At 40.6% G+C, this 27,685-nt stretch overlaps 1 protein-coding gene across 1 annotated transcript; it reads right to left on the bottom strand.

Annotated features, from left to right (window-relative positions):
* Positions 1–1,217: 1,217 nt before the first annotated feature.
* Positions 1,218–27,617, bottom strand: pcsk2 (proprotein convertase subtilisin/kexin type 2). The gene is made up of 12 exons (XM_038738031.1): positions 27,134–27,617; positions 25,225–25,329; positions 21,231–21,344; positions 20,665–20,773; positions 19,669–19,706; positions 14,985–15,061; positions 13,951–14,039; positions 13,134–13,309; positions 10,314–10,529; positions 8,624–8,724; positions 6,944–7,171; positions 1,218–2,313 (listed from the first exon to the last, which is right to left on the bottom strand). The coding sequence occupies exons 1-12, from the start codon at positions 27,308–27,310 to the stop codon at positions 1,824–1,826; spliced, it is 1,920 nt and encodes a 639-aa protein (XP_038593959.1). The 5' UTR covers positions 27,311–27,617; the 3' UTR covers positions 1,218–1,823.
* Between the last annotated feature and the right edge of the window lie 68 nt (positions 27,618–27,685).

Here is a 27,685-nt window from a genome sequence, read left to right as displayed (position 1 = left end):
TTTACAGACAGTCATCGCAGTCTCCTTCACTCCCTCACTGTAGGCTAAGAAGTCTTATATTAGTTGCTGCAGCATCCACAGGAAACTCATTGATTTTTTATGTGACCTAGGGTAGTTCACAATGTCCTCTGCATTTAGTATGATCCAATCTGTCTCCAGAAAGGATAGGAGAATATTAAAGAGGAAAAGGAGTGGACCCACAAAGATGATCTCAGATATGAGATCAATGAGTAGATGGAAGATGGAATGAGTAACAAATGTTGGAGATGACTGAACGTGATTAAGCTGCAGAAAGCTACTTAAAAGGCAATATGTTTGAATTTTAGAAGTCCAAAAAGAAGAAAACAGCGAATGAAAACACAAAAACAAAGAGAATTTGAGTGGGTTCTAAACCTAAAAAAGTATTTACCATATAGCAATGAAGTTATTTGTGATAGCTTGATCTAGACATGACACAATGGTTAACATAATTAGAAATCCCCCATGCCAGTGATATTACTAGAGTTTCTTAGCTTTACCTGTTTTTGCCCTACACTTTTTTATTTTCCTTCTCTTCTCTCAAACCTACATTAACTGATTTTTTTGGGCTACTTGGTGGGAGCAGAAACAAGCTGTAAAAATAATTGACTGACAAATCACCTTTTTAGTTGATAGGCCAAACAGTTGCTTATTTACACATCCAGCAATACAAAGCAATATTAGCATTCATTGGATGATGAATGGCAGTCCAATATTTAACTCTACTTCTAGCTAGCTTGAAATATCTTTTTTCATTTTGGTATTTTGTCAAGTAATTGTCCTTTTCCTTCTCTGCTACTAATAAATCAAAAGCAGCAGAAGACATTCTTTAAATACAGCAAGACCGACTTTCCTCTGTATTTTTTGTAGTCACAAAATTGCTAAAATTTGTTACGACAGTGATTTACAGATGCTCCATGTGGCACATAAGTGCCTTGGCAGAAGTAGCCCAGGCTCTACTTTTAAGGGGGCATTTTCCCTTTATTAGAATGAAAAAAAATGAAAGATTTTTGGGTCACCAGGCTGGTTCTTGTGTTCCACTTTTCAGAATACATATTTATATAATATTTTTTTCTCCACATTCACTGTCTTCAATTTATTTAGTTTTCCCTTTCAACATTTTGGGAATTCAGATGACATTGAATGGCATACCACTATTACTTGTATGTTCAGAAATGTGATGCAAATCACTCAGGTGCTTTAATAAACAGCTGAATAGATTTATTATAGTATACGTCAAAGATTATGAATTATGAACTGAGGACCACAGGCTGCAAAATGGATCACATATTCCTTTCCTTGTTTATATAAACAGTGCATGTCACATAAAAATATAAACAGAAAGAAGTATCACTGCTCTGTTTGCAAGGTATTAAACTTTAAGTAGAATGGCACAGAAAATCATTTACAGTCACAAACTGTACAACAGTTGGCAGAAGAGAGGTGCAGGGCAGCTAAAGCAAGAGCATGAAAGAGTGGACTATATTTTAGTTATGTACAATTCTGAGTGTAAAAATTCAGGTGATATAGTTTGCTTTCTCTATGTAGAACATATTATTATTAAAGGTTACACTTTTATTATGATTGGATTACAAGAAACATTCATTGGAGGTTGGGGGCTAATTGAAACACTTGATAACAAAAAGCAGAGTGAAGAGGGGAAGAGAGGTAGACAAAAGGGAGCAAAACGAGAGAGTGTGAAGAACTGAGGAGATGCAGTTAGATTAAGAGAAGGACAGAGCGAGATTGCAGAGAAAGAGAAAGATGAGAGAAAGTGAAAGAGCTGGCAACATGCAGATGGGATTTTAGTTGTTTTTACTCAGCAAGCTCTTTAAACTTCTCTCTACAGCCTCATCCAACTCCTCCTCCAGCTCCTCCTTTTTGGACATTGCAAGTTTGGACTGATAATCACGCACTATCTGGTCTATATAAGGGGCACTTTGTGTTCCATGCAGCATGAGAGTCCACTCCTTCAGGACTCCACGCTGTGGCTCCTCGCCCTGAAAGCCCACCTCCAGGACCCAGGTCCCGCGGGGGTCCTCGCCCCAGGTGTGGGTGGTCATGAAGGGCCACTTGTCAAAGCCCACCTTGGAGTCGTCGTCACGGGGCCTCCGGCTCAGCAGGATTGACTTTGTGCCCATGGGTGAGGTCATGTTGATGTTGAGGTCACCGCGGCGGCTGGAGTTGACAGTGACCACTGCCTGAACATGCTCCAGGTAGCGGACAAAGTTGTCCTTCCCCTGGCAGGCATCGGTTGTGATGGCCAGGACGAGCTTGTTGCCAGACTGGATTTTACTGGAGAAGGAGAAACAGGGTGAACAAGTTAAAACTGTATCGCAGAGAGACAAAAAATTTAACAAAAGTCAAGTAAAAACAGTAAAACTTGAAATAGAGCATCTCCACAATTAGATGGCTTTGGGCATCCCTGCAGCTAAGACTGAGAGAGTGTGAAATACCTATTTTGTCATTCAGTTTGCTTACAGTCAGGCTTCCTCCTCTGAATGTCCCAGTAAATACAGTACTTGAACTGTTTTTCCTGTAGCACCCCAAAAGGACAGTCAGGCCTCTTTTTGAATCTGCTCTCTCATTGTATAACAGCAATGAGGATTGTCATATCTGCTTACTTGACAATGTGATTCATTTTAAGTAAAGGGAATAACATACTCTGCAATTTGGTCTACAACACATAACCACCTTCCATTTTGGTGCCACGCATCTTTGTCACATAATGTTCTAGCAGTCTGAAGGGACCAAGGGTGTTCAATCTAGTATTGACATGTCCCTAATAATGTTAGATTACTGAATCATCCCTAGCAATAATTTTGATCCAAAAATTTAAATATAACCACTGAATGTATAATGTATTTGGTATCCAAAAGGTTAACAGCTCTTCAGTTAAAAGTTCTCTAACACGAGTCCAGCGCATTTTTAAGGTTTGAAAGATTATGTCCTCCTCCCTTACATGCTTCACAGTGGTTTGGTCCACTGCCTACCTTTTTTTAGACCCTCAGTGACTTTATTTTTAAAAAGTGACAGCAACTAGTGACTAGCAACAAATCTAGTCAGTTATTCCAAACATTAGGGGGAAAGTGAAAAATATACAGAAGTCTATTATATTGTAGGTTCATTTATTCCCATTAATGCTGTTCAGAATAATCTCAGCGTCAGCGTCTCTCCCTCTCCTCTCAAACTGGGTGTGAGCATGCAGCCCAGAGTAATAGTGGGTTGCTCTGAAACTTTGTGACAACACAGGAAGAGAACAGGTAGACAGACAACACAGGAGGTGAACAGGCAGACAATACAGAAGGAGAACAAGGTGGTTTGGTAGATAAGTAGCAGACTTAGTTGTAATGAGATGTATGTTTTGTCGTCCCCCCCACTGGGAGATGTTTTTATTGTCCATATCATGAAATATGGGGCTTTCTTTTTAACACCTACTGTTCAGAAGTCTAAAAAGTTGATTATTCAAAATGTGTAAATTCTCATTTTCTTAAATATATGTCACACAAATCTGAAGAATAGAATGAAGTTTTCAGTTTTTTAAGTTAAGTGCATCATAAGTGAGACCATAAAGTGAGATTATTTTGTCAACGTTATCACCTTCTTTACTTCCACTTTGCTCTTGGGAGAGCTGTATAATACACAGGGGCTGCAACCGATTTGATTTTTTTTTCAATACTTGATCAGAAATTGTAAAATGTCAAAAAAAACTGTTAAAAAAAAGCCAGAAACAGATAACAACTCAGTGGAATCAGCAAATGTTTGACACTTTTGTTTGATAAATTGTCAATTAGAAACAGCAAAATGTTCAACAATGTGAATGAAATAATGCCTCACTGCCTGTTAGATTTAATTGTACTGTAGGACCGTGTTTATTATATAGCCTTTTGTCAATAAGCTAAATGTGTAGCATGTCACATACTGGACCACCTCTGATTTCTAGCTCCTTTTCATTGTGTGAATAGATTTTTCTTCTTTTTTGTCACCATGGATTTGTTCAGAACAGAGTGTAAAAGCAAGCTGGTCTTGGTATTGTTGCTGCTTTGTGGTTGGGCAGACATACTGCTGTTCCCATCTCTTTGGGTGATGGAAAGAAAGAGAGAGAACACAGCAGGTCAGGGGTGATGGCTTTGTGGAGGCTTAATAACATTATTAGAGGCAGAGGCCGCACCGCAGGCAGTGGTTAATGGGGGGGTGGGGGGGTTGTCGGTTGGGGTGGAGAGAAGGCAACAGGGGTAAGACACAAAAACAGAGTGAGAGAGACGAGTGGAACAACATTCAGTTTGAAAAATGATTAATAGAGGACTATGCTGAGCGGTGAACTGCTAAGGGCTGATGAAGCGAATTACTATTCCCAGAAAAACAGGACAATTCACAGTGGATTATTTCACAGTAAGTTACACCCTACAATGCGTGTTGAGACATTCGAAATAACCAAATATTAAACTGTTTTTTCCATTAACATGGCTCTATATGTGGGTTGTTTGCAATTTACTACCCACCTTCTTTTTTCATCGTTAAAAGTGTCATTGTTTATGCTTGATTATTATTATTAGTGTATTAGAATGTATGACGGTGAGAATAACTAAATCTGGGAGTGAATATGTTTAAATCTCACTTTTGAACCCAAAACTGATTTTGAGCACAGCAGGTGCACAGATCCTATGAGATAATGTGCGAGAGTAATTACAGCAGTCGGTCATAGAGCAGGGAGAGGGATGCCTGTGAAGGGCAGGACCAGTGGAGATTAAAAACAACCACACTGCGCCGGGGAGGCACTGTTTGCCAGCTCCACTGATAATGAGAAGTTCTCCTCCAGCTAAGTAAGCCACAGTCAGCCAGAGCAGCTATCAGATCAATGCTGAGCAGTGTGTTTGCGAGCTTGGCTATGTTGGTGTTTATTGCTTTTCTCTGGTGAAGCACTATCATCAGAGGTGGGCTTGCTGTAATTATATCTCTACTACAATAGAGGCAACAGAAGCTCTGCGGTGCTGCTGTGGAAACAGTGAACTAATGAAAAATATGACACAGCCAGCAACACAGTTTTTAACACACAGTTCAAAAACAGCTTGAAAAGGGGTGATAGTATTTCTTCCTCATAAATATGAGCTTTATAAGCAGTTATTCTTACAGAAAATGAAGGTTTGTCCATGTTTAAGCAAAGAGTTGATGCCACTTTCTGCAATGGTATCCTAAATGATCTGGGAAAGTCACATTCACGCTGAACAAGGCGGCAAGTCCTTTCCAACATTTGCATGTGATGTCCTAGGGATGTAAGCCACACGACTCTTAAGAGATGCTCCTTTTTTTATCTGACACTGCACCCAGGGGAGGTACACACACACAAACACACACGCACAGGCACACTTTTGTTGTTGTTTTTATTGCATCGTCTGTGGAGCACTGATTAGAGACCAAAATAAGGAATTGGAGGTGCTGATGGTGGAAAAAATACACAGTTTTTTAATCTTCACCTGCACATTATTGGCACTTTCACAACGCATGGAAAGCTCAGCTCAAGCTCTCTACACACATGAACACCTCCACCTGGAATCCCTTGCTGTCATTCTAATTGACAGTGTTTCCGGGGCACACCACGCTGTGCCATTTGTGGTGCTCTAATTAGAGCGAATCAGAGGGCTTACCACAGGAAGCCACCAAGCATCACACACAGTAGCTCAAAGCTTCAGCATATGATAGACGGATGGATTAATTGTGAGGTGTGCAGAGGGGGACGGGGGAAATAGTGGGAGAGGAGGTGAGGGTAGAAAGGAAAGGATGACAGGAAGGGAGGCTGGAAGCACAGGGGCTAAAGTGAACGCAAGTGAAGATGCAGGGACAGATAGGTTGATGCAAGGGGAGATACCACTTAATGTGGGTGGACACAGAGAGGATAAGATGATTAGACGGATGCCTCAACTGCAGCTGCACCTGTGAAAGATGAGGGCAGAGACTGGGGCGTCTAATAGTTTTGTTCCACAATAAAGTTGAATTACGTACTAAAAAATTCTTAAACTACTGCTTCATCAGAGAATGGAATATTTTAATTTAAAAAATGTAACTTCTAGACAAAAGATGTCTCCTACCTGCATCCAAGTCCATTCTCAGTGAACTTGTATGTGTACTGGTTTCAAGTTTCCCCATCACACATCTGTAAGATGCACTTTGGACCATAATTGCATTCCAAGTTAGCTGTGACGTCATAAAATCAGATTTAAAGTGAGGATGTGTTTCTTTAGCAGAACAGGTGCAATATTATAAATATAAATGCTAATCTACTCTATAGCATTTAGCTTAAATGGTGTGAAGTCATAAAGTCAGCAAACTAAGTCCCTCTTACAGCAACCCTTAAAGTTTTAAGTTTGTTAACATTGGCTAAGATTAGCCACCATAAGCTACAGGTCGCACCAGACCAGGAAAGACTGTAGCAGCAAAACCCTTGATTGTATTAATGTGTTTTATTGTGTATGAATTCACCTTGTGTATGTATAATCGGAAAGATTTTTAATTTCTTCTCGCAAAAGCTCTAAAGTCTAGCTTTAAGCTCAGCACATACATCATTGTGCACAGTGAACGTCAAGCATCCAAGTGAAGTAATAATAAGAAATTTTTGAGTGGAGGGGGAATTTTTTATCAAACTGAAAAGGTGTGTCGATTCAATTTTCACTTTCAGTCAGACAGCACTAGATGTCTTTTCAACATTGTCAACAATGTTGTTAAGGATGTTTACCATAATGTGTCACACAGAAATCCAATTCAGTCACAGCACCTGTCGGGATATCAGTTTATGTATTTTTAAATCAATGACCATCAGACAGACTGAGCAGCTAATCTAAATATTACAGAGTTAAGGAGTGGACAATGAGTTTTTACATGTAATAGGCAGTATGTATCATCAAATTTCTTTTGTAGAAATGTGACTCACTGGGTCTCTTGAATGGATCCGGCTACGCAGTGGAAGCGCTCAGGCACGGTTTTCCATTCCTTGGCCATTTTCACCATGCCCCCAGCATCCAGCACACCATAGCCAAACAGGTGGTTGAACTCGAGGCCCACGCCATTCCTCCTCCACTGGTGGACCTCGTCATGGAGCTGGTTCCTCTTGGAGGTCAGGACTGAGAGGTGCTGCATGTCTCTCCATGTCAAGTTAGGGCTGGGGTGGCCAAACAGTCCCCAGCGTACACAGGACAGAGGAAGGAAGGATACAGGTGATAGGGGAGAGACAGTATTGTAAGTTAGAAATAGTAGGCAGGCTATCAGGGAGAAAAAATAAAGTTCAGCGACAAATAGTAAAACATTTGTGATTCATGGTTTTGATTTAATTAAATGCTTTCAATTATCTAAACATCATATTGTCTGTACTTTGGGGCAGATGGTTGCCTTTGTTTGTGTCTCCCTCCATTATCTCGGCTGTGTGTAGTGACAGCTTTCTTCTGGCTGACTCACTGACTCCTGCTGCTGCATGGTTCAAGTGTGTTTGGGCAGTAAAAAGGCCGTGCACTCATCCTAACAGCCTCGTGGGTTATTTGCCGCCGGACAGGGTGAGCATCCGCTTCATCCTAACAGCAACATCATTATTGTGTGTGCAAAGCAAACAGTGTCTCTTTACTCAACTCCACTAGCTGGTGTCAGTTAATGGCAGCAGAATCTTGTCAGCCTTTAATGTGAGAAACAAAGCATCTGAGAGAAAAGAAAGGCTCTCCTCTGGGGTTTTGAGACGCAGTAATTCTCCAGGTTTTAGGTTTGTCATATTCGTTTAATTATGTGTGGGTGGGTTTACTTAAGTGGCACATGTTTTCAGTTATTTTCTGATCCACAAGGAACACTCTGTTCTGAATTCACAAGGAAAAAAAGTAAACTCCAAGTTGTACCAAACAGCATTAATATGACACGATTAACAGATTTTGCTCTAAATATTAATAATAGAAGCTTTGGTATCACCATTAGCCTACAGTGTATTTTCAGCACGTTGAGATAATCAAGTACTGCAGTAAGTTTCGTCATCCAGCACAATGTCTCTGCTACTTGCATAGAGGAAATGCAGTAATAAATAAACCATAAGCGCTGAGCCTATCTTAACAGTATATTGTTTTGTCTTTTTAGCACTAGTGCTGAGATATAAAGAGTAATAATCCAAATATGATTTGTGTCCTTGGCACAAGCACATAGCGTCTGTACTTTATGTGTGACAGAATAAGTGCTGTTTTACTTTTCATTCGGCTTGTAGTTGTGATAAGCAATTCTGTGAAAAGGGAAGAAATGATTTGTGCTTTTAAGGAGTTCAGACACACAGAAAGAAAATTAGGACATGAGAACGGAGACTTACAGAGGAAGTCAAAGACACTGATATAAAATCTTGAGGCTGTACTTCAAAAGAAATAGCAGTTCATAAATGAATAGCACAAAAACAATGTTGCATCGAATCAAAGATCATCAAATCAAATGTTTGAAAGAATGTTATTGTGTAATGATACATTCTGACCAGCACTTTCATGTTTCACGTTCAACATAGAAGAGTCAAATAATCTTTGTACGTTATATTGTAATAATGTTTTATACAGACAGTCGATCTAAATGTGTGTAGAAGGGGCAGTGTACAACATACTTAGCCTCAAGAGCCAGAGCAAACACACCAGCTGCTTCTGGAGCTGCTGCTGATGTTCCAGAGTGACGCAGCGTACAGTTCCCATACAAGTCTGTTGTGGCCTGAAATAACCAAATCATAGGAAAGAAAGAACAAAAATTATTATTATTACAATTATGAACATTATGTTTAATTTTTTTTACAAAGCACGGCCCTCCCCTTGATGACGAGAAAAGTTGCAATTGCAATAATACTATTGGCCATCACATTGCACAATAGAAGTGGAATTAGCAGTTGGCAAAATGATGGCAAACATAACAAAATGATGCTTCCTGTTACAAATATTCTAACCATTCTTGATTTTTGAACCAAGAGCTGTAACTGTCACTTTACATGTCACATTGTTTGACACATTTAGCGTAGTTCTGCTTTCTGTTAACATTCAGAATATAGTAAAGGTCGGAGATGGTGACAAATGACTCTCATAAGAGAGTTCAAGTTGAGTCAGAGATCCTAAAAATGTAGACTACCCTATCTTCTTTAAAAATAACAAATACAAACCACTCCCTATTATCTGAAACCCTGTCCCCCTCTAATAATTGTTGCATAGTTCCTAAGATGCTAACTCAGACATTCCATATATAATTTTCTGGAAAATCATTTTCAGTGTAAGGACATGTCCAAAACCGATATGATCCTTTTGCTTTATATATAGAAGATAAAGACTGCATTTGCTGAACTGTTATATAAACACATCAGCACACTGAATGAGGATTTCATTATTTAATTTGGTGCTTAGTGAGAAATGACAACAGATTGACTGAAATTAGAGGGGAAACCCTAGGGAAGATCCGTGGCTCTGTCAACAACCAAAGGTGATTTGCATAATCACAAACACTGCCTTTGTGCACTGGGAAATTAACTGTACACACAAGCATGGTATGGAATGAGGGCTTATATTGTCGGTGTCTACATGCTAAGATATGAGTGTTCCTTTTCTTAACAATATCCATCAGGGTCAGGCATTTGTTGTTAATAAACAAATAGCATGCATCATCTGTTATGCTTGAGCTGTCTCTCTTTTCTACGTTAGCATGTGCTCCCTGGGTCTCTTTGATTCCGGTGAGTCACTCGCTCCTTTTTTTAGGGCTCACCCACTGGTATGCTAAAGTCTGTCATCAGATTCACTTTAGTTTCTCTCTTGTCTGCTTTGTCACGTTTCTGTCCAAATGAACACTTACAGAAAAGTACTTTAGTGAAAATTAACTCTTGTCTCTAATGGTTTCACATGTCATGGTAGAAAAATATTTTCTAATAATAAGAACTAATAAAGGAACACAGTATGGCAATTGCTCTGAGCATCATCAGCAAAATGATGCATCTGGATGTCCAGGAAGGTAATCAGAGAAGAAGAAGAGAAGAGCTATTCCTCCACCTGAACCTCTATTTTTCACAACTGGCCAGCAATTACAGCTTCCTAGGTTTCATCCCTGGTCTTATCCAATCTATTGAAAGGCCTAGGACATAATGCCAAATGTTAAGTATTGAGTCTTCTCTGAATGGTAAAAGTGCATCTACCTACATTCTGAATTCGACAACTTTAGGGACCATGGAATATGGAAAACGTTTGATAAACTCTACACCAAACATTTGAGATTATGTCTTTGTCAGTCATGTGAAACATTATGTACTTAAACACAAACACACTCACAACGCCAGCCTCTGGGTTCCTCTTGCGTCCGTTGCTGAACGTGGACGCCAAGGTGGAGGAGCAGCTTTCATCGTACAGGGCGGTGCGTCCATCATTGATGGCTGAGTTTATGGAGATTGTCCACATGCTCGAGGCATAGCCATCGCAGTTGCAGTCGTCGTAGCTACCACCATCTCCCGATGCCCACACATAGATGCTGCCTTTTCCGCCGCGGCCCTAAAACAACATCATCACCATGTCACAGTTCTGCTTATTACTACAAACAGTGGTAAAATGTGAATTTCAACTGCCTGTAAATATACAGAGTCAGTCTATCTGTGACAGTTTTTCTGCAATGTTGATGCCCTTCAATCACTTCATCAAATTTGCTTTTTAAAGTCTCTAAAGCACTTTATAATTGGGATCCCCAGTACTGCTCACTGACTACAATCCAGTGAGACCTCTCAGGTCATCAGGTGGTGGTCGTACCCAGAATGAGATCAAGTTGGTGAGGGTGCTTTTAGTCACTTTGGTCCTGCTCTGTTGAACAAACTGCCTAATCACACACTGCCTATAGAGATCTGTCACAACTGTGTTCACATTCAATAAAATGAACATTCAGGCGTATGATAAGCTACTGTGTTTATGTGTGTCTGTTGGGTGGCTGCAGGGTCTGTTGCAGGGTAGGTGTTTAATCCATGTGGAAGAAAGGAAGATCTAGGGGAAAATTGGTAGGCAGGAAAAGAACAACAAGGGCAAACTGCTACACACAATCCAATCATACAGTATTAACACAAGACATATTCAAGAAGACACCTCACATTTGAGTTCTAAACTGGTTCGCACTCTCCTGTTCACTAGTATTAAAGAGAATCTCTTTCCAGAGCTAAACAGATAAGACAAAGAAAATATCTGCTTTTAATTAGCACTATCCTTTGAATGCATTTTGTGACGCAAATTGGCCTGTTATAAATACCAAAACATTGCTTCTGTCTTCAGTGCATTTCCACTGAGTGAGTACAGCAACCACAACATTAGAAGTAACCTATCATAATAAGGATATTGGTTATTGTAACGATTGGTAAAACAGCAAATTTGAAATTAGCAATGCAAAAACATGGGTCATTATAAAGCTGATGTATCAAAGTAAGTTTAAAAGAGGCTTGTGATGATGATTCTGATTTTGTTATCTTGAAATTCTCAGATTCTTTCATCTTTTACCAGAATACAGAAAACAAGAAATGTCATAAGGAAAAAGTATTCAGTGATATCTATTTCAAAGAACAGGCAATAAATGGAGTCACACAAGCAGATATGGTCCTATCTCTTAGTTCACTTAGTAAAAGCCTTGCATGCTGCAGCATTCTAAAAATATCAGAGCTATCCTATCACTTTTTAGTTACAGCACATAAAAAGGCATTACAGTTGTAGTCAAAGCATAACAGAAATGGAACCATTTGATATCCTTTCTGTACCTACTGTAAATTCAAACACGATGTAAAATGTCACCGTTGTTACTGACCCGCCTTGAAACATGAAACAACTGACTGTGGCCCATAGCTGTGGCCCAACGCTGGGAGCAACCTCTTCAGCAAATGCTGCACCTGTTTCTACAAAAGGCCAACTGTTTCCCCACAGAACAATGGATCAAGTGGAGGAGGAGTGGCATGTTCTTCCCTTCCGGAAGCTTATTCTCGTCGCTCTCTATTTGAATTGCAAAGACAGGTTCGAGCATCATTGAGCTCACCTTTGAGCTTCAGACCTTCTGCCTTCTGTCTCCTGCACAATCCAAACAAAGTGCTTTAATTTTGCGCGGCACACGGCGTCATTTATTTCCATTATCAGTGGCAATTTGCAAAACCACACAGTTATGTTTAAAATGCAGACTTTAAGCCACGCTATCTGACTCTGTTGTTAATATAACGTAATGTGCTTCTTCATTTTAAATGTGTCCTTTCATTGCACAGAGCACATCATTTTCAGCCTACACAGAAGCTTATATAAGTGATCATTAGAATCTAAGAGGCAGATCACAGAGTGGCTGCTTGATTAGTTGTGTTAACATGATCAGAGATTACAGTCAGCTTTGCTCCTACTCAGCTACCTTACCTGAGACAGGGTCATTTCAGCATAACTGGCACCTGCCTGCACACGGTGCATGATGATTAATCAACCAAGTAATTGGCAGTGGCACAGTTAGTATGTGTGTGTGTGTGTGTGTGTCCAAGAACACTGCCCTTCAACCTGAGGGGCTACGTTTAAGCCCCCGTTGGCAGGTCTTGGAGAGTTTTCACCTTGCTAAAGTGTCCTTGAGCAGGACCAGAATGCTTAATCAGCTGCAAATGCCTTGAAACTCCACTCTGACTTTCTGGGGGACTATGGTTAATTAATAAGAAAAAAGTCTTGTGGAGTTACAAGTGTCACACAAAGCATAGCATGGAGTTGCTATGATTGACTGATTACATTCTTTGCCTCTAAACTGGCTGTTTATAAGATCTGTATCAACACAAAGCACAGAGCAACCTCGGCTTGTAGATCTTCTCGTCTTTGTATTAGTAAAGTAACTGACCAGCAGTCAACCAAAAGACCAACATTGCTATCTCCGGAGTCATGCATGCAGCTAATAGAAGACAGCAGTGAAAAGCCTATGACATATTTTTAAAAAGCCAATAGAGGATGCAATGAAAGAACTCATATATTTTATGTGCCATCTCAGCAGAGGTAAAACCTCCACCCTGATGGAAGCAAATTAAAATGGCAGGCATCACGTAAATTTACACCAGTTACTTTTTGGCACATTATTATACAACCCTCAGTCTAGCAGGTGTGACGTTGCCTCACCTTGTTGACACCGTCAGCCATAGCCTGCAATGTGAGCTCTCTGGGTCCATCCACAGTCTTGCCATCATCAGTTGGTCCCCAGCTGGCACTGTAGATGTCAATAACCTGGGGCATGTGGCTGATGGATGATGCCTCAATGATGTCAGTCATAAAGGGCTGGTCCAACATCCTGATACCTTAAAAGAGCAACATGTCCATTTGAATCTGACATTAAAATTCTGGCTACTATTGATGTACCATATTGTTGTTGCTGCTGCTGGAAGACTGCAGTTTAAGTAGCTATCAATTTATGAATCCTTTTCAGTTGGTTAGGTTTATCTGTGTGAGTGTGCAGACAGCACAAACCAACACATTTATAGCATCTAAACCCTTTATAATAGCAAGAAAGTGATGTCAGCTTCATTGCAGCACACAAATCAAGCAGTCAATACCAATTTCTTATTTCTACTGCGTTACTCCCAGAGCAAATCTCAAGAAAAATCAATATGAATGGGAAACATGGAGCTGTCTGGGTTATTGGTGTTGTGCTGTTGCTATGTAGGCTCTGACCTCTGCAGTGATTTGCAGTAATTCTATGAGTAGGAGGTATACTATTTAAATGCTTAGTGCTTCAACACCAAACAATGCAATACAGATCTTCCACCATTATCTATATTTTATACATGCTGCATATAGTATTTCCCTCAGGGTGAATCACCATCATCATATCTTTGCTCCTTTCATCATGCCATTGTCAGAACTGTTATTTGCTAACGCCGCTGTCAGCTCATTGCTATTCTTCTCACTGTCCAATCTGCAGCTTTAATATGACACACACCTGCCACCTTGGAGTTGTAGGCGACTCCCACGCCGCAGATGTTGTTGTTGGCTGCCGCAGACACCTCTCCAGCACATCGTGTGCCGTGACTGGTGACAGCAAAAAGCAGAGAATATACTTAAGCGGATTTGCATGAATTTACATGAATTTGCAAAGAATATATTGGGTTGAGTTTGAGATAAGATTTTACAGATTAGAGGTTTTTGTTGACTTTGTGTCAGACTAGAATGAAGAAATGTAGCATTTTTTCATTGCCATAAATCAATCAAAATTAACATAAACACTCATTAATTCTATCACCTGAGGAACATCAGCTTATAGAGAGGCAACAAGATTTATCCAGCCATTTATCCATCATTCATGGGAGTCGGACTGAATATGTAATGTACCATTTCATGTGTGTCTATTTCTCCATTCCTCCGCTCCCCACAGGGACACTGCAGAGAGTCAACCCCTCTCTCCCAGCATGCTTTGCTACAGACAGGCAGCTATTTATAACAACCAGCTGATTAGCCAGCGAGTTGTGCCCAACAGTCAGCAACTGCTACACTGGCAAACCCAAATCCCACACACAGACTCACACACACACTGATACATCTGAGCAGATGGAGGCATGGTGGAGGAGGACAGGCGGAGAAAGAATCTATTTCTCTTTGTTCTTCTCCTCGACATGTGTTGCAGGGGCAGTGGCTCACCCAGTGTGATTGGGAGATGGGAGGCAGATAAGATGTTATCAGAGAGAAGGTCGCCACTGTGAATGCTGCGACCCAGAGAGGATAGTAGACTTGTGCTAGTCCTCCCTTATCTACCTTATCACCTTCAAGTGAAGAAGGTAAAAATAGGCATTATGTTTTCTATTGCCTCGTGTTGGACAGCTCTGTTTATGCTGCACCATTATGTCTTAATAGACCTACGTGGAGAGGACATCAATAGAGGAGAGCTGCCCGACTCCAGGGAGAGCACACACGCATGCACACAAAAACACACAGACTACGTGTATATATATAAACAAGGGTTGGCTGGGAGAGCTTTACCTGTTGAACCAGTCGTCTGTGTAGCGTGGAAATGGGAACGGGTCATTGCTGCTGAAGTCATAGCTGGCATCGGCATTCTGAAAGGACCAAATGGATGCATTTACAAAAACAACAACATAGAGACAGGAAAACAAAAGGAGAGAAAGCAGAGAGGAGCATTTCATGGTGAAGCGCTGACCTCATTGCTGCCTGCTCTGTTATCTGTGATTCTGAGTTTTTCCAAAACATTGCTTGCAAGTATGAAATACTGATAGTTAGACTTATAGTTTGCTTGTACACCCAGCAATAACTAACACAGTTTAATGGAATGGTTCAACATATTGGGAAATACACTCTCCAAGCCCTGTTTCCCATCTTTAGCTTTTTAGCTTTTTAGCGTAAAGACGGGAAACAAGGGGAAACAGCTAGCCTGGCACTGCCAAAGGTAACAAAATCCTCCTACCACCACCTATAAAGTTCAATAATTAACATGTTACTATATAGCATGTTTGGTAATTCTTACAAAAACCCCAGTGTTCAAATCACAAGTTGCAGATACTGTTCCTTCCAAGAAAAGGGGTAACCCCTGTTTACATTTGGGATTTTGTTCAAATGAAACCAATATATAACATGGAAATTATTGCATTTTAGAGGCGCTGGTAGGAAGCCAGGCTAGCTGTTCCCAGCTGTGGTATCAACCTCTTCCAATAACTTAGAGGAAGAAAGTGAAGATGTGTTTGTCCCAAAATGACAAAGTATTCCTTTAATACAAGAGATGCAAAACATCGAGCTACCAATGTTCAGATTTTGTTGAAACTGTCTAAGAGAAGTTGACAGAAAAAAAATACTTTAGACCAAATCTAACTACAAATCTTTACTCCGCGGTGATACTGGAATAATGTGTGGTCACAGCAGGGATTTGAAGATGAGAAAGTAATGGCCCAATCACTGCCAGCATTTAATTCCACATGGCCAAAAGTAATAGGATCAGAGTGAGCAGCAGCAGAAAAGCAGGAGGAAAAAGATGAAGGAGCCACCCCCCCCCCCCCCACACACACACACACACACACACACACACACACACACACACACATACATACACACATACATACACACACATATAATGACATGATATTTACCAGACATCCTTGGGAAAGTCTCACGCTTACAGTTTTTTCTGTAACATACTACCAAAGCTCATTCAGGCTACTGCAGCCTTTTGTAATCTCTCCTTCACCAGTTACTCATGTCACTTGGAGTGGTGTCTATTCTTTCTGAGTCGCCAGTAAAAGGTGCTTTCTATTGTCATGAGTATGGAGAAGCCATAGCCGTGTTCATTGGCCATAGAACCAAACACATCAGATCAATCTTTGTGTGCTTTTTTCCCCTCCACCCTCGGTCTTGACAGCTCTGCTGGCTGGCATTTAGAGGAGATGACTCAGTCAGTGACAAAAGGAAAGCAAATCGGCAAAAGCTTACTGACCCAATGGAGAAACACTGTAATTATCACAATGTGGAGCAGGTAACTAGAGGAAAGGAGAATGGTGACTGGGGTTGCATGATGAAGTAACTGTAGAGAGAGTTTCATACCTCTGTAATTGTTTAAGGAGATAATAAATATAAGGTAAATGCAATCTCTTTCTCTCACTTCTGATTATTCCTCTTTGTTTGTCTTTTTCTTTGAAATATATGTAGCTGCTGGTGCCAAAAAATGCGAAAAGTCTAAGAATTACTAATTAATGTTTTCATTACTCACAGGATTTGTGAAGAGAGAACATGCTGCTCCCAAGCAGGTTTTGTGCTCATGTCAGGAGCAGGAGTTTTTTTATTAAATGGAGTGAAAAGTGCTGTGCCCCGGTAATAAATGACAGAGGGGCATGTCCATGAATCACTTGCTGTGCTTCTCAAGCTGATATCATCTGTTATAAATCAAACTCTGCTCTTCCTCTGGTGTCCTGTGAGCAACCAGGTTAGTTCATGTCTTAGTGTTTGCTCCTGGCCTGTGTACTTCTGTGTTTGTTGTTATTATGCCCATGTCTGCTCTGTGTTCTGTTTAGTTCAGTCTGTTTTCCCTGTTAAGTTTGTAGTCTATCTGTATGATTAGTTTTCAGTCTGTTCTGTGTTCCAGCTCCTGTTTGTTTCTTCTCTTGTATCAGTTGCCAGTGCCTTGTGTTCAGTGTTCTGTCTGCTTATTCCATATTCAGTTTGGTTTTCATCTATTGAGTGTTCAGTTTGTATTCTGCATTTTGGTTTGGTCCTGGTTTGTTGTCGCATGCTTTACTTCCTGGGTTATTTTGTAGTAGTGAGTGTCTGGTGTTTGTGTCTAGCTTGTTCCTGTTTCTTATTAGTCCCTCATGTCTTTCACCTGTTGACTCCCCCCGTGCTCGTTAGATCTATTACTTAATGCCTGTGTTCTGTTAGGTCTGTGTCAGATTATTGTAGCTTATTGATTCTCTGTCACTGGTGTTTGTTGCCGCCTCATGTTCCTGTCTTCCTAGCCTGTTTGTGGATTATTGTTTCATGTGGTTTTCTTTGGATTTGTCTCAGACTCTGCCATTGCTTGCAAGTGTGCTTGTTCTTGGTTATAATAAACATTTTGAACTGAACCTACACTGCTCTGGCGTCCTGCGTTTGGGTCCTCAACCTCTTGACCTCTGACAGAATAATCCGACCAGAAATGGATATTTACCCTTCCCTGGAAGATTTGTCCAAGGTGAGAGCAATAATGGACACTATTTTTGTAGTTAAGAACTGAGGATTTTCATAAGAGACTAGAGACGACTGCCTATTTTGACAAAGCTCTGGACCAACGGCCTTGCTTTATGAAAGCTCCAGGTGTAGCAAGATTGGTTTTAGAGCTGGCCCTTCTCAAAAGAATTCCTCCTGTGTTCCTCATGCTGGGCTTAGCATGAGGCCTGCTAGGCCTCAGCCTGATCTTCACCCTGCGTCCATACCTGTTTGCTCCACACCCTGCTCGGCTAGCCACCTGCCTGATCCCCGGCCTGTTAGCCCTCCAGCGTTCAAACAAAATATGAGATAAACTTCATGGTGACCTCATACCGGTTGTCATGGTAACGTCCAAGAGTCACACTCACAAGGGACACAAAACCAAATAACATACCTCCGCTCTTTTTGCACATTTCTCTTTGAGACAGAAACCAAAATGTTCCTCCACTGATCGATGTGACCAAATAATGCAGCAGGTAAACACAATCCCAGTATTGATCAGGTGCCGGCAAGCATGGAGATAAAAAAGAGTAAAGGCACACTCTGGAGCAGGAATTAGGTGAAACTCAACTTCATATTCTTATAAAGAATCCAACCAATTGTGCTTCAGTGATGTCCAACACTGCTGCCATCTGATATTAAATACCGTCAAACTATACATCAAATATTATATATCACTTTCTAGAATCTGTATAAATGTATGTATTTATGCAATAATCATATATAGTATTGACTATTAGCATGGGCAGATAAATGTGTCATGACATTTAACTTCCAAGTTAGAAATTCCTTATCTCAGGACACAGAGAATCTAACTGATTCACTATATGGAAATGTATCTCATAAGCTGTTACACTATGATCGTCATATCAAATGGGCATCTTGAAAAATAAGAAGCAATAACATTTGGTTGTTCAAAGCAGATGCACACAACAAATCTGAGTCTAACGTAATGCAATGAACCCAAAATGACATTTCCTTCTATTGTCTATGTTTGAATTTAGCTGATAGTACAAGGTTTTTGTGGGTGTGCAAGACACAGTGGCGATAGTAACAAAACAGGATTACATACACAGTGTCTTCTTCACTGGCATGCACACTCACTCACACAAACAAATAAACACACAGTTTAGATCTATGCACAGCAAGATCCATCAATCCAGTGGAGTGTGCTCCTGCATCACCCCAGCTGGGGCTGAGTGTTATTTTTGGGCCAAAGCTCATCTTTGTGCACAGGCAAGAAACATGCTAGGGCAGGCAAACATAGTGGTAAGCGTACAAAAAAAAACTCCCTTATGCAAGCAACATTTAAAAGGATCACAGAGTGTGCATATGAGCTTAAGCGGAAAAGCAAAACAGAGAGTACTCTTTGCAACGATATATATTAACAAAAAGGTGAGATAAGTATGTTGCTGCTGGCATTTCTTAATAAATGATTAAAGGACATAATTGTCAAAAGGGAGGCCAACAAAGCGCAATGACTCACTCTTTAACAACGCCTCAGTTTCTCTGAAAGGTTTGCATTTCTGCATCCTTGGATTCAAGATCACAGCGCAATGCAGTCCTACTGACGGACCTGCAAACTTACCAGTCAAATCAAACTAAGCCGTTGGCATTTCCTTGTTCCATTTAGCAATCCCACTTGTCCTTTAAGGTTTTATCAGTATTCTGGAGATAGAGCATCACATTATACAGCGCCAACTACCCTGGCATTATCGCTGCTTGTGACAGATCGGCCTGCCATTGTGCCTGCCACAGTGCAGTGTGCATTAACATTAAACAGCTTGGCTGGCCGTCTGCCTGTCTCTGCGTCCTCCAGGAATACAAGGAGACTCGGCAACCATGAAGGCAACTTGGAAAGCATCTGTCACTGCCAATGGCACGCCGCACAAAGCCCATGAAATCCACCACCTGAAACCCTGATTCAGTTCAAGGAAATGAAGGAAAGTATGAAATTCAATAACAATGAAGTACTCACATAATTTGATGCCAAGTCTGGATGTAGATAGTCGATGCCTGAAATGAGATTTTGACATTAATCAGAGATATAATTAAGGTAGAGAGGGAGTGCTTTAACACAGGATAGCATGACCTCAAGTTCTTACTCCTGTTACATATTTATTTATCCAGTTTTGTTCTTAATGGCATTGTGATATCAATGAATAATTGAATATTCTGATGAATACCCTTGAAACGATTTGTTAGTTAATGAATTGATCAATAGATAATTAATCATCATTTTCTGGTTCCAGCCTCTCAAATATCTTTAGGTTTTAAACAGGACATCTGAACATGCCTTGTTGTGCCTGTTTATTTATAGGATTATTTTACTTATTTACTTTTACTTATTTCTACTTTGTAATTCTGTATTTGTGAAAGTTAATCTAATACCTATTTACACACCTTACTCCTACACTATCTTGCCACTAACTTTCCTGCCCCTAGTTATTGTGCACATTTAAATGACCTGTACTAAGTGTACCATTTTTAAATATCAGTTTAGACTGGATGTAGGCAAAGGCCTTGCATTGTGAATTGTGAACAAGTGAATTGACATCTAACAGTGACACAGTAACACTAATTCTTCTGAATAAAACTTGACAAAGCAAAACTGTTTTTTATTAACTCCTTGTTTGCTGATTTTAATTCTCAAGATATACAGATACATTTTGGAAAATCCCACAACATCTGGAAAGTTTTGATATTTTGCAATGAAAACTTGGTCCTTTGTCTTGTAATACATCACTATTTGAATAACCTTAATCAGATAATGACAAATCAGTCTGAACCAACACCTATTCTTTGTAACACATTATACACAAACATATCAATGATCACCATACATATTGCAACTATGAAAGCAACTATGTGTTACTATTAATTATATATTATATTATGCAGATATATATTCTGGTATTATTGAGTGCCTTCAGACAGCGCTCAAAGGTAAGAAACAACACCACTTCATACTCACCATCGTCCATGATTGCGATGGTAACTCCTTTGCCCGTGAAGCCCAGTTGCCAAGCTTCAGCCACATTGAGATCCAGCCCGGGGGTCCCATCCGCCTGGCCTGTGTTTATCTAATCACTCAGACAATATGGAGAACATCCATGAGTCATGGCTCCCAGGTGAGCCACCATTAGAAAATGAATCAACATGGAGGATGTATGTGTGTGAGTGTGTGTGTGCGGGAGGGGTACGGAAAAGGACTGGGGCGGGGGGCGGTGAGAGAAGGTGAGAAGAAGGGGAAGTAAATGTCAGCGATCCAGCACATTCATCTGACACGCCAGATGAATGACGGCAAGCTTGCCGTGGCGTAAAAGTCACGCTTGCCAGTTAGGGTAAACAAGAGGGGAGGAAACTAGGCGGCAATGAGATGGCACTGAGGGTATTGGTCGGGCTAATTAAAGAATGAATAACGTTGATTCAGAAAGTAGTGGGGAATATGCCTTGCCCATGACTAATTAAGGAGAGAGAATGTGGGTTGTGTCCTAAAGGTCAGGCGGCATGCAGACAGCTGCTTGGCTGATTACTCACCAGATACCACTGTTTGGTGAATAAAGGGTCACTCATGTTGGCTTCAATATCATTGATATTTCTGTAGCCTCGCTTCTGACGACTAAAACCCTCTTGCTCGAAGACATTCTTCACCTGGGGAAGATATCAAATGAAATGATGGGTAATGGTCACTTTAAAGTTAGCAATGATCTCCCAAAACATTTTCTAAAAGGATCACTCAAAAAGCAAAATGAAATCCAGGTGCGAAACCGAGCCTGTGCTCGAAAGACATAAGTAAATGGGATTTCTTATGATGGGTGAAATGTAGGCGAGCGCTGCTCTTGTGCACATGGAAATCAGCAAACCCAGCTGTGTGCTACTGTACCATGAAGGCAGAACATCATGCAAATCAAAAGGGCTATTCTTTTTCTCCTAATCAGAGGGGCTGCAGCTGGGGCCAAGGCTTCCAAACTCACCTGCCACACAAGAGACAGAGTTTTTTTCCCCTCTCTGAACATTTTCAACAAAAAGCCACAGCAATTACACTCACGAAGAAGCGTGCGTTTCTTTTGAATCATCAAAAGCACTTAGACGGATGAACAGCTGTGTTTTGGATTACAAATACTTCCTGAAAGCTGCCACAATAGCATTCATCGAGCACTAGAAGATAACATAGGACAGAGCATATAAATGATGGGGATAAATGTCTTAGATGAAATTCAGGTGCTTGATTAGCTGGTGGCAGTAGTTGGGAGGACAACAGTAATCAATGGTAGGCTATCAACTCCACTCTACTCTAATTTGAGATTGCATCCCACTTCCTTTCATCAAATAGCCATCTTCACAAATTTGGAAAAACTGAAGAGGTTGACGAAAGGTAAAGGAAGGACGAGTCATTTAATCTATTAGCGTCTGGCAATAGCTAAACCAAGCCTGAAGTGAAGTGCCAACAATCTGCGTGTCACAAAGGTCTCAAGTTCACTTATTTCATTTCAAGGTTTAGGTCATTTTCTGTCTCTCTCCGTCTCTGTATGTGTGTTCAGGTGTAATAGAAACTTGACTTTCTTTTCATTAAATTGTCAACACTAAATCTATACCTTCAACGTCTCATTGACTTGGATTCTATTTTCATACCTAAATTAGTGATGCTAATAATTAAAAAAAAACACAATGTCTTTTCCGCTGTTTCAAAGCTACATTTTAAAATGGTCCCTATGGCTAAATGTTCCTCTTGTGCTTACCCTTAGCAAATTCACTCTAGTGTGACTGAAAGAAACAGGCATTGTCCTGTGTGTTTACCGCCACAGATAAGAGAGCAGAGCAGCACTTAAGATGGCCTTTTAAAGTGGCCAGAGCCTATTCATCCAGATCTTTCTTTTATGGCATACTCTAAGCAATCGGGAGGTGCACACACGGTGTAAATCAACCAGTCAGTAAGTCCTTTAAATGATAAGTCAGCCCTGAAAAAAATGAAATCACTATATTTGCATATTTATCTTCTGTCTTGGAGGATTTTTTTTTTTTTTTATCATTTTAAAATTGGCCTCATGTTACATTTGTCATCACATAATTTCACTCCCATTCAGAGGGAAAAGACCAGCACTTTCTACATTATAGCTGCCCCCCCCCCACTTCTCTCCACTCCTCATCAATTTATTCCATCACTTGGCAGGAGAGCTGGTATTTCCCTTGAGACAGCATGTCATACTGCCCACTCACAACATCAAACAGTGCCCATGCACCGCCATCACTCTCCGCCTTTGCCCACTGCCTGCTCACAACTCACAATGCTTCGGTTCACATTTAAATCAAAGAGCTGTGCTGCCTCTCTCCTTTCTCCTTGTCCTCATTTTCCTCCTGGCTTTCCCCCAGCGTGTGTCTTTCAGGGTCAAGGGGTGCTGCTCATTCACAAAGATTTATTGCATTTATTTCCATTTTCCACCTTTGTTTGTTTCCCACCTACCTCCCAGAACACCTTCAACAGATTTTTGAAAGTATTTGTCTCATGTTTAAAAAAATATGGGAGGAAGGACTCATGGATGGATGGGTGGATGGCTAGGGTGTAGGCACCACAGTGTGGATGAATAGAAATCTCTTTTGAAACCAGTTTTTGATGAGACATGTAACAGGACAAGTAAGCATAGAGAAAGATGCAGAGGAATACTAGGACCAGATAGTGGGTGAGTCAGATGTGGGTCAACATGCTCCACTAATAGAGTCCAACAAAGAACAGGACTTCTGGGACATCCAGTATACTCTACACTACATTCAGTGCTGCTACTTAAATAAGCATGTTTTTATATGTTAAATGAGTGTGTCATGACTCCTTAAATTTATTTATAACAGACTACTACAGAACGTAGACACTCTGTCTTTATGATAGAACTGCAGGTGTAATATTGAGATATGTCTACCGTACTACCTTGAAAGATGGGAGTAAGACACTTCAGGATGACATACAGGCGACGTTAAATCCGACTTGCTGACCTCATCCATTCCAGAGATGCACAGAAATCAATCACTGCAGGTTTGCATATGAGCATGTCGAGTATCTGATTAAAACCCAGCATCTGGAACGTAGACCTGCCCATATCCTTACTGTCTCACTTCCATTAGCTGTATTAGCTCGGTGGAGTGGCTCACATTTATTTTCATTAGCACCTCTCACAACTGCAGTTACAGAGGTTAGTTGATTGTCTGCAGCAAGACCTCCACTTTCACCGTCTCCTACAGTGGACAGAACTAAGCAACAGAACTAAGAGCTTGAAGACACAGCATATCTCTGTGTTTATATTATGAAGTCAAATGACATAACATTAATCGTTGAAGTCATTGTTCAAGCTACTAAAATGTGAGGATTTGCTGATTTTTCTCGTCTTACGTTACCGTAAACTGAATTTCTTTGGGTTTTTGGACTATTGGTCAGAAAGAATAAAGCAAGTGTAGGACGTCACCTTGAGCTTTGGGGAATGATGTGATGGACCTGGGATAGACCAATGTTTTTATGATTAACTGAGTAAATAATGAGCAGATGAATTGTTAATGAAAATAATCCGTAGATGCAGACCACCTGTGAAGTTTAAGTAACTACTAATGAAGTAAAATAAATGTTTATGACTAGTACATCACTCCATCCACATCCAAAATATGTACTGGCACATACATGATTACAGCTTATAACTTAAAAGTCATTGAAAATAAAATCTAAGTGTAATTATAAATTATATAATATTAGCATATTAGAACACCTTACGATAATTTAACGTCATATCTCAATTACAATACAAATACTACCTACTGTAACAACAACAAGGCCTACTTCATTTATATGTCTTCACAGGAAGGCATAAACACATATCTTGTAATACAAAAATGTAAACTAACTAACATTCAAAGTAATATTTAGAAAACAAATGTTAAACTATCACCAAAAGGCAAGTCTATAAAAGAGACTTTTAATAAGTGATTTAGAGCTGGATATTGAATTAGTGGCATTCCATAGGGGTTTTGATTTGCCCTGATTACAAAAACACAGCTGCTCTTTTTCTTTAGACTAGACAGAAAGAAAGTCAGAAAACAGAAAGGATCTTAGGCTGTGATGCAGCTTATGATGATAATAGTAGGTCTACAGTGTTATGGACATCAGACCATGCCATGGTTTAAGTGTCTGTACCATGGCCAACAAATCTATAACAAAGAGTGTATTCCACATAACAACCAAAACTCATCAACATTTACTTATTATTATTATTCAGGCGATTTTTATTTTCAGAATGAAATTCCAAACATTTGGAATAATTTCAATTGTTCCACAGTCCTCTGTTATCATTGGAAGGATGAGGATCAGCTGCTGTAATAAATATTTTGACTTTTGCAAGCTAGCTGCCTCCAACTTTCTTACTGTAATGTCAAAGCCCTGATTTTGGACACCAGACTCAAAATAACCATTGTCATGCAAAGGGATTGGGGAGCCATGCTACAAGGCACATGCGTACATGTGTTCCTCAGTGTGCATCTCTGCATGTATGCTTACCCTGCGGTCTTTTTGGAGCCGCTGTCTGCTGCGGGCACTGCGTTTGCTCCGCCTCTTTGAAGTGTCCTGAGGATAGAAGTGAAAGAGCTCCTCTCCAAAGGGAAGCTGGGTAAAAAAAGCAAGAGAAGAAGATGGATCAGAAGCAGAAATGAGAAGAAACACATAGGCAGCAATCAGAAAGTGTCTGAATGGCAAATACAAAAAACACAATATCATAAATGGAGGAGAAGGACAGGTCATCCTCCAGGTGGGAACAAGGGCACTGATTCCCCGGATTTCTCGCAGGTCTATTTTAAGGCACTGAAGAACAGTGGTGGAATCAACCATAATAAATGAGACAAGAGCAGGGAAATGAGATGCATCATCCAGAGCTTTCCCTCCGGCACTGTGCACAGATTAAAGACCCCCTTATGCTTTAGTAACAGCCAGGGTCCAGGTCAATCCTCAAAAAAATAAATAAAAATGCTTTCAGATGAGCCTGTCAGATCTAATGTGAAAATGAAATTCTTATGGAAGGACGAGGATTATTATTATTATTATCTTCCACTGCTCTTCAATTCTACCATTGTTGTCAAGAAAAGAGTCAAAAGCTCATATATGACACAAATAACAAAATAGCAAATACAAATTCTGCACTTCCGCTGAATGCTCTTTTATTAATTAAGGTTTATTTGAATATTGGCTGATCACAGATCTGTTTGTCTCTTTTATGTGTCTTTGTGCTCACATTTGTATGTGTACCGATTCTGTGTCCCAGTCTAGTTAATTAAGTAACAATAGAAGATAATTCAAATGAAACAGACATTGTTTAACGGTGCATATCCCATTAAGACAAATATAGCTGCTGATTACATAACCTGGGAGGCAGGGGGGCAGAAGATGGGGTGAGGTGGGAGATTGGGGGTGAGTGCCTACAAGCAAAGGAACTAGCTCACACAGATATCACATTATGATGAGTTACAGATTGAACCAGTATTGTTTTTGCTGTGGAGATTTAAAAAAGAAAATCCTCATTCAGAACAGCGCAGACACCCCCTCTGTTCACTGCTACGCCTCACTGGCTGTGGCTCCAGCCAATTTCACCCACACATTTATTTTGACATGTGACAAGGCACACACACTGTCAGGGAATTATTTCCATTGGTCGGCCATAAATGGCTCATTACATCTCATGACATGTTGTGATGCCTGCTGCATTTGTCAAGCTATTTAATAAGACATATTGTCTCAGGTGAGTAAAACGCCATGTCTGCATGGAAGGCCATGTAGGCTTTGTGAATGCACTGTGTATGAGACAGAGAAAGGTTTTATTAACATCATAACATTTCCTGTAAAAAGGGTTACCCCCTTTTAACAAACCAGGTACTCCTAGGATTCTCCAAACTCATGCGTGGAATTTAGTGACCAAACATAAAAAGATGGAATAAATCAAATTCTCAGGGGAGATCACACCACTACATCTTGTTGTGATCCTGCTGATATAAAGGTTGTTTCGCAGAAAAAAAGGTCCAAGTGTGTTTTGCTTTATAGGACACTGAAATTTGATGCCTCTTGAGATATAATCCCCAAGGGCCATAGGCTGATGGGCAACCTACTAACCAGGGCCTGCATTTTAGTAGGCATGACGTCATCAAATTAAGCTAAGGTGTAAAGAAGTCAAAGCAAAAGAAAACCGAGAGAAGCCTCTCAGTATCTTTTCTACTGTTGCTAAATACAGTAGCCTATATGCTTCACTATTCCCGATAGTGAGAAAGGACAGACACGCTGCCACATAGGTTTATGTTTAAGTGAATCTGAATAATAGTATTGGCAATAATAAATCAGTCAATCAAAGTTTAGCTTCCTCAAGAGAGAAAAAACAGCTTATAGTGCCAGCAATGCGTAACAATTTTTATCCGTGCATCTCTACCTTTCGGGCACTCTGGAACCCATGTTGTGTTGCAAGTTGGTGCGCCTCATCCTGTGCGTCCTCACGCAACTGAACCAGAAGATGGTCCGTTAAGACTCCTTCTGCAGCCTGCGTCGCAAGCAGCAGCGCGTTCAGCAGCACTATAAATCCCACAGCTGTCCCATGTCGGGGACGCATCGTGTCTGGCTTGTGTCAATCCGCCTGTCTGCCTGCCCGTCGGAGTGAAATCACCGTGCGGGATGCTCCTCGCTAGAGATGGCAGGAGGAGGAGGAGGAAGAAGAGGAGGAGGATGTGAAGGGGTCGAATCAAAGCTTTTCTGAGCGCATCTCCTCCTCGTCAGCTGCTGAGACCACTGGAAGTTGTCTTTCACCGAGGTGTAGCCGCTCCTGCTGTGTGGTTCGAGTCGGGAGGTTGCGTGTTGTGGACCAAACCTGCATCCTCAGCTTTCTATCTCTCCTCCTCCTCTCATCTGTAATTCATTTACCTTACTTGCTCGGGTAGTTACTGCGCGTGACGTTGTACCAATGGGCTCCGGCGGATGTGTCCCGTTG

Source organism: Micropterus salmoides, unplaced genomic scaffold (assembly GCF_014851395.1).
Source record: "Micropterus salmoides isolate LMB-PRFRI ecotype aquatic unplaced genomic scaffold, ASM1485139v1 Ms_hic_scaffold_22, whole genome shotgun sequence".
In the NCBI taxonomy this organism is placed as follows: Eukaryota; Metazoa; Chordata; class Actinopteri; order Centrarchiformes; family Centrarchidae; genus Micropterus; species Micropterus salmoides.
Note: the sequence above shows the minus strand (reverse complement) of the source record. Positions and strands in the feature narration are given on the sequence as shown.

Coding starts and splice junctions, on each gene's coding strand:
- pcsk2 (XM_038738031.1), bottom strand. CDS start 27,310: ATGCGTCCCCGACATGGGACAGCTGTGGGATTTATAGTGCTGCTGAAC. Junction 21,345..25,224: donor GGCTCCAAAAAGACCGCAGG/GTAAGCATACAT, acceptor TATCTTCCCCAG/GTGAAGAATGTCTTCGAGCA. Junction 7,172..8,623: donor GCTCTGGCTCTTGAGGCTAA/GTATGTTGTACA, acceptor TGGCCACCCCAG/CCCTAACTTGACATGGAGAG.